This window comes from Spinacia oleracea, chromosome 3 (assembly GCF_020520425.1).
Source record: "Spinacia oleracea cultivar Varoflay chromosome 3, BTI_SOV_V1, whole genome shotgun sequence".
Classification (NCBI taxonomy): domain Eukaryota; kingdom Viridiplantae; phylum Streptophyta; class Magnoliopsida; order Caryophyllales; family Amaranthaceae; genus Spinacia; species Spinacia oleracea.
Genome location: NC_079489.1, coordinates 157961652 through 157969041, shown reverse-complemented (window position 1 = coordinate 157969041; position 7390 = coordinate 157961652). Strand labels below are relative to the sequence as shown.

General features: G+C 46.4%; 1 protein-coding gene across 1 annotated transcript; it reads right to left on the bottom strand.

Moving 5' to 3' along the window:
* Nucleotides 1-4042: 4042 nt before the first annotated feature.
* On the bottom strand, nucleotides 4043-7145 carry LOC130470211 (uncharacterized). Its single transcript, XM_056839855.1, has 3 exons — nucleotides 6950-7145; nucleotides 5505-6690; nucleotides 4043-4727 (listed from the first exon to the last, which is right to left on the bottom strand). Exons 1-3 carry the CDS (start codon nucleotides 7143-7145, stop codon nucleotides 4043-4045), a joined length of 2067 nt encoding a protein of 688 aa, XP_056695833.1.
* Nucleotides 7146-7390: the final 245 nt, after the last annotated feature.

Sequence of the window (7390 nt, the reverse complement as noted above, 5' to 3'; positions counted from 1 at the left end):
AACGACTAATTTGCATATTAGACCATATATACTTATAGGATTAATGCACTACATTACTTTATAAATTGTGATTATATATTTATCTAATGAATTTAAAATTGGCAACTTTTGTGTAAGACCGTCTTACCGAAAAAATCAGTTTAATTGTTTAACTAATTGATTATATTGGTTAACTAATTAGTTATAGTACTTAGCCAATTATTTTTGTGTAAGACCGTCTTATATAAAAGTTTATAATTTAAAGCACATAACTATTGTTTATGCCAAAATTCGTATGGAGACGACTTTCGGCTAGGATCGACACTAACTAAGCAAAGAATTAATAACACAAATAAAGGAGACACGACACCGAGAAGTGTTGACGCGGAAAACCCAGGAATAAGGTAAAAAACCGCGGATAGCTATGAGGCTATCAATCCACTAAGTATTCTATATGATTGTTTATGCTCTTCTTTTCTGGGAATTGATATCGAAGATCTAAAGTACAATGATGAACGTTAAAGACAATTGATAGCTTAAGAGTTTAAGTGCTTGAGTGAATGTGTCTTCATCACGCCGTTCTTTATGCTTTTATATGCCAAATGCTAACGGTTCTATTGGTTGGGAAGATCCCTGGAAGATAGGGATTCCTCCTTGGCCGTTGCTCACGTCTTCAACAAACTCCCTAATCTTCGGTCAAAGCTTGGACCTCTTCCCATCTTATGACGGCGCGGCCCATGTTGGGCTTCTGGGCTTGGAACTTGACCTATCTCCTCTTTGTCGCCAGAGCCTTGTCGCTGGTCTTACGTCGCCCAGGCTTTGTCGCCTGTCGCTTCACTCGACAGGCTCACTTGACACGACGCCACCTGCGACACGATGATACCTGGATGGCACGACAATATCAGACGTCAAAGCAGTTATGTCGTTAGTCCAATAAAGTGGGATAACAGTTTGCCCCCAATTGTGAGTTTGCGGAGTGCATGCAAAGCAAAAGAAACAATTCAAAATTCAAAAAGTAAACCGTCTACAACCGTCCAGTTCGTGGGACGGAACCGTTCCGATTCTCGAAGTAATAAATGCCAATTTTTCGCGACATGAAATAAAGTGTCTTAGAATCTTTCGAAGGAAGTTTCCAGATCTGAAAACAAGAGAGAGAAAAGGAAGGGAGGAATTGCTTTCGTTGCTTCGATTTAGCCATACCCAGGTAAAATTTCGATCATTTCCTTCGATTTTCTTGTAGATTTTAGTAGAGCGATGGCAAAAACTAGGCCGACCGTGGTTAAGGATTAGGAAGATGTTGGGGTTAGTCGGGCCAAGTCACTCAACCCGTTCTACTCTACTGTTGAGGATCTAGCGGCTTTTATAACTCTCGCCGGTCTGCCGCCGTCGGCTGAAGTGAGGATTCCTGGTCAAGAGGATGAGGCCAAGGATTGCCCGGAGGGTTATGTGGTTATGTATGAGTACCCTTTTATTCTGGGGTTTTTGTTTCCTTTTACACCCTTGGCTAGATCTTTTGTTGAGGTGTTCAATTTAAGCCCTGGCCAATTGATGCCCCAGATCTGGCGTATTTTTACTGTAGTGCATAGGGTTACTTCGGGTTGGCGAACACCGTTTGACTTGGCTGATCTGATGCATGTTTATGATTTATCCTTGAAGGAGTGTTGTCGGTATACTTTGGTGACGAAGAAAAAGAAGAAGAATTTGTGTGTCGGGTTAGCTGTAAATGATAGGGGTTGGCAAAGTCGTTTTGTTTATGTGAATAAGGCGTCTCTGGGAGAAGTAGGAAACTTATTAGTGGAAGGGTGGACGACGGAAGGTACTTTATGTTTCTGTACTTTTGATTTATGATGTTTTACTGAACGTTGTCTTACTTGGCTTTGTCTTGCAGTTGTTGATACGTCGTTAGCTGGTCTGAACTCTGACTCTCACGATAAGTGTCTGAGGTTTCTGGGTTGTTCTGTCGTGGAGAGATCGTTCAGCCGTGACGGAGGTCGTTTGGGAAGTCAAGAGGGGAGTCAAGTTGGTGACGTTGACGAGGAGGAGGCTGAAGACGAGACGATTTGCTTAGTTCGTCGTCGACGGAGGTTGGACTTACTCGAGGAAGTCGTTGCGAATTCGTCGTCTGCATCAGAGGAAGAGTTTGAGATGGCTAATACATCAGGTATTTTTGGTTTGGTTTCTTATATGCTTGGTTTATCTGCGGGGTGTGTTTTTGATGGTTTCTCGCTTTGTTTGTTGAAGAGAATACGCTGTCGTCTAAGCCAGTGTCGAGGATGTCACAGAGCGAGATGATGGAACGAGCGAGGAAGCGGTTGAGGTCGAACAGTAATGCTGGTGGGCAGGGTGGTCAGGCGATGCCTCTCGTGCCTCGTTATTCTAAGATAGGTGCGTCGCCTGAGACGCCCGTTGTTATAGGGGGTGAAGGTTTTCATCCTCTATCGTCGTCGTCGCCGCCGAGGCCGTTTCAGGTGTCGTCGACTGTTGTTGCTGCGACTAGGCCCCCTGCTGCGTCGGCCAAGAAGCGTCCTGCTGACAAAGGTTCCGTCGAGGATACTGTTGTCACTCTGCCCCCGAACTTCTTGGGCGACGGTGAAGATGCCGTTGTTTGGCCGCATGCAGACCGTTTGATATTGCCCTCGACGTATCAGCGTTATCATGAGGTCGTACCTCTTTCTGTCGCGTCGGACGCTGCTGAACTAAGCCTGCGGGTAAGTGTATTTATGTTATTTTATTCAGTTCATAGTATTTGTAAGCGCGTCGTGTGTCGCTTTCGTGACATGTTTTTCTTTACAGGCGTCACAGGCTGCTTTGGCCGTGCGTAGGCAGTGCTCCTTGCTGTGCGACGAGCTTACCTCCTCGAAGAACCAAGTGGCTATGGCGAAGAAGGCGGCGACTTCTTGGGAAGGTAAGTGGATGGCTTCTGAGAAGAAGTTGGTCGATCTTGCTGCGGCGGTTAAGTCGAAAGACGAACAATTAAAGGGCAAGGACGACCAGATTGCTGACGCGTCGAAGGAGTTGGAAAGGGTAAAGGGGGAGTTGGCGTCGACCGTGGAAGAAATGCAAGGGTTAAGGATTTTATACGACGCTTTGCAGGAGGAGTTTAAGGATTGCGAGGCTTTGGCTGTGTGGAGGACGAGGGCGCAGATGATGTTCTCGTGTTTGAAGGGGGAGGTTAGCCTCTGGCCATGCCAAAAAGAGGTGTATGACTACCTTGCTAATGGTGGTACCCTTGAGGAGTTGTCGGTGCCGGTGGTGGACGCGGATGAGTTGGCGATGGAAGCCGACACTGCTGGTACTAACGGAGCTGATGCCGATGTCGCCCCTCTAGTCGAAGACGTTTCTTCCGTTGATCGAGAGGGTGAAGCGTCCATGGAGCAAGGCGAGGGAGATGTTCCCGTCGTCGCCCCTCCCGAGGTGGACTTGGCAGACACGACGGTCAATGTTGACATGCCCCCGATATCGGATCAAGTTGTCTCGACCCCTCTTCCAGACGAACATATGTAATGGCTAGTTGATGTTTTTACGTAATAGTTAGTGGTATGGATATTTTAGTTTTTGTTGTTGCATTTTGGATGTTTTTACTCGTCGTCGATGGCGGCGGCGAGGTGTTTGGATATTTTGTGTGTTTGTGTTTTCGCGTGATGATGTGAAAGTCGTGGCCTTTGGGGTCGCGCGTTGTGTGGTGTTTGTGATAAATTTGTTTTTCTTTTCCTTAGTCGTTTGTTTCTTATGGTTACCCCGTCGTGTAGTAGATGCTTTGCAACCAAGTGGAACTGTCAAGTAATAAGTATTGGATCGTCTGATGTGTAAAATCATACCTGTGCTGTTTTTTCGCTGTTTCTCGTGTTCTCGTCTTGCGTCGTACGTCGTTGTTTCTGGCTATCATTCGTCGTGTGTCTTGTACTCTGCAAAAGAAAACATGGGTCGCTAGGAGGATTGGCCGTTGGGGATGCCAACGGCCCTCCGATGCTTAAGTCAGTAATGGTTTTTAAACGGAAATAAAACGATAAAGAAAAACAAAGACGACGATACGATGTCTGATAGAATTGGTTACGACGAGATTTCAAAAATGGTAAAGTTTAAGATGTGTTGCGTTCCAGCTTCGGGGGACCGATTTGCCATCTTTGGAAATGAGTCTGTATGCCCCCTTTCCGGCGATTTTGTCGATCAAGTACGGTCCCTCCCAAGCTGGTGCTAATTTACCTGCGTTTAATTCTTTCGTGTTTTGGAATACTTTGCGCAGTACCCAATCTCCTTCTTTAAACATCTTCACTTTGACATTTTTGTTGAAGCATTTTGCCACGATCTGTTGTTGTGACGCCATTCTTATCAACGCTGCTTCCCTGAGATCTTCTGTGTTGTCGAGGTTTTCGCTGAGTTCTACGTCGTTTTGCTCCGGCGTCATGAGTCCATATCGTGCACTGGGCAACGTCACTTCAGGGGGAAGTACTGCTTCGCACCCGTAAACGAGTGAGAAGGGAGTCTGTCCTGTTGCCGTCCTAGGCGTCGTCCTGTTGGCCCATAGGATGGATGGTAGTTCTTCTGCCCATCGCCCCTTCTTGTCGTCCAACCGTTTCTTCAGCGACGCGATGATCGTTTTGTTGCTGGATTCCGCCTGTTCGTTTGCTTGGGGGTATCTGGGCGTCGATGTTTTTAGCTCGATGTTCCATGTTTTGCAGAAAGCTCTTGTTTTGTCGCTGATGAATTGTGATCCGTTGTCGCAGATGATTTCTGACGGTATTCCGAACCTGCATATTATGTTAGTCCATATGAACGAGCATACCTCTTTGTCCCTTACTTGTTGGAATGCACCTGCTTCTATCCACTTGGAAAAATAATCTGTTAGGGCTAACATGAAGACCTTTTGTCCTAGGGCGACGGGCAATTTGCCGACGATGTCCATCCCCCATTTCATGAAAGGCCACGGAGTTAGGGTTGGGTGCAAAAATTCGGATGGTTTATGTGTCATACCTGCGTGTCGTTGGCACTTGTCGCACTTGGATACGTACCTCATGGCGTCCTTAAGCATTGCTGGCCAATAGTATCCATTTCTTTTGATTCTGGTTGATAAGCTTCGTCCTCCTTCGTGTCCTCCGCATTCTCCTTCGTGGTATTGTTTCAATAGTATTTCCCATTCGATTTCTTCGGCACATCGCATCAACATTCCGTTCGCTGATCGCTTAAATAGTACGTCCTGCAAAATAACATATCGTGAAGCTTTGAAAAGTACCTTTCTGGCGTCTAGTTTGTCGTCGGGTAGAGTTTCGTGCTTTAGGTAGTCGAAGATGGGTTTGGTCCAGCTGTCTGTGTTTGAGGTTGATAGGACGAGGCTGGCGTCTTGTGGTATGTCTTTTTCGACGGCGGGCGACAGTAGGTGTACTAGAGGTATGGTCGAGAATGGTGATTTTCTGAGTGCGGATCCTAGGTTGGCAAGGGCGTCGGCTTGCGTGTTTAGGTCTCTTGGGACTTGTTTGATGGAAAAGGGTTTGAATTTGGAAGTTAACTCTTTTGCTTTCTCGAGGTACAAGGTCATTTTTAAGTCTTTAGCTTCGTAGTTGCCGTTAATCTGGTTGACGATTAGTTGTGAGTCGCTGAAGATGTTGAGTCCGCTTGCCCCTAATTCCGTAGCTAATGTCATTCCGGCGATTAGTGCCTCGTATTCTGCTTCGTTGTTAGTTGCCTTGAAGTCGTAGCAGATTGCATGTGCTATCATGTCCCCTTGTGGCGACTTTAGTACGACGCCTAAACCTGCACCACGAAAGTTAGATGAGCCGTCGACGAAGAGTGTCCATATTTCTTCTATGTTGTTGATGAGTTTGACTTCGTCGTCTGCTATTCTCTCTAAGTCGGGGCTGAAGTCTGCCACAAAATCTGCTAGAGCCTGCGACTTTACAGCCGTCCTTGGTTGATACTTGATGTCGAACCTTCCTAGTGCCATTGTCCACTTCTCCATTCGACCTGTCAGTTCTGGCCTACGCATCACAGACTTGATTGGATAGTTAGTCATCACCACTATTTGGTGAGTTTCAAAATAATGCCTTAGTTTTTTGGCTGCGGTAACGAGTGCTAAAACGAGTTTTTCGAGGGAGGAATACCTGGTCTCTGCTTCCAGTAGTGACTTACTGATGTAATAAATGGGTAGTTGTTGTGCTTCGTCTTCTCGAGCTAGGACCGCGCTGACGGCCGTCGAGCTAACGGCTAAATAGAGCTGTAAGACTTCTCCTTCTTTTGGCTTGGATAGGAGGGGTGGCGACATCATGTATTTTTTGAGGTTTTGCAAGGCTGCTTCGTGGTCGTCGGACCAGTTAAACCCCTTGTTTTTGCGCAAGACGTCGTAAAATAATCGACACTTGTCCGACGACCGTGATATAAAACGGTTTAGTGCCGCCACTCTTCCTGTCAAGCGCTGTACCTCTTTTATGTTCCTGGGGGATTGAATGTTGATGATCGCTCGCACTTGGTCGGGGCTGGCCTCGATTCCTCGTTGGGTGACGATGTAACCTAAGAATTTTCCTGTGGACACTCCGAAAGAACATTTAGTCGGGTTAAGTTTCATACCGTACTTTTTTAGTATGTCGAAGGATTGTCGTAAGTGTTCCACGTGATCGTCAGCCTTCCTCGATTTTACCAGCATGTCGTCAATGTATACTTCCATTGTGTCTCCGAGTTGGTCTTTAAACATCTTGTTGACTAATCTTTGGTATGTCGCACCTGCGTTTTTAAGACCAAAAGGCATGACTTTATAACAATAAATTCCTCTATCTGTTACAAAAGACGTTTTTTTCCTGGTCGTCTGGGTGCATAAGGATTTGGTTGTATCCTGAGTAGGCGTCCATGAATGTGAGTAGCTCGTGTCCGGCTGTGGCGTCGACCAGGGCGTCGATGTGCGGCAGAGGGAATGGGTCCTTGGGGCAAGCTTTGTTGATATCTGTGAAGTCGATGCAGACTCTCCATTTTCCGTTTTTTTTACTGACGACGACGACGTTTGCTAACCAGTCTGGATATTTGACCTCTCTGATCTTCCCTGAATCTATCAAGTTTTGTACTTCTTCGTCTATGATTTTATTCCTTTCGGGAGCGAACTTACGTCGTTTCTGCTTTACCGGTCTGAAGCTGGGGTCGACGTTGAGCTTGTGGGTGATCACGTCTGGGCTGATTCCCGTCATGTCCTCGTGCGACCAAGCGAAACAGTCTGAGTTTTCTCTTAGGAACGACACTATCTGACTTTTGATGTTGTCAGGCAGTGAGGCTCCGATCCTTACGACTTGGTCTGGCTTTGTCTGGTCTAGTACTATCTCGTCGATTTGTTGGTCGTCGGGGTCGTCCGATGTCGACCCTGGCTGTAATTGCTAGATGGGTGACTTGGATGGCTTCAGTGCTGTCTCATAACATTTCTTCGCATCTCTTTGCT

Coding starts and splice junctions, on each gene's coding strand:
- LOC130470211 (XM_056839855.1), bottom strand. CDS start 7,145: ATGACGGGAATCAGCCCAGACGTGATCACCCACAAGCTCAACGTCGAC. Junction 6,691..6,949: donor AGCAAACGTCGTCGTCGTCA/GTAAAAAAAACG, acceptor TTAAAAACGCAG/GTGCGACATACCAAAGATTA. Junction 4,728..5,504: donor AAAGACTTAAAAATGACCTT/GTACCTCGAGAA, acceptor CATAATATGCAG/GTTCGGAATACCGTCAGAAA.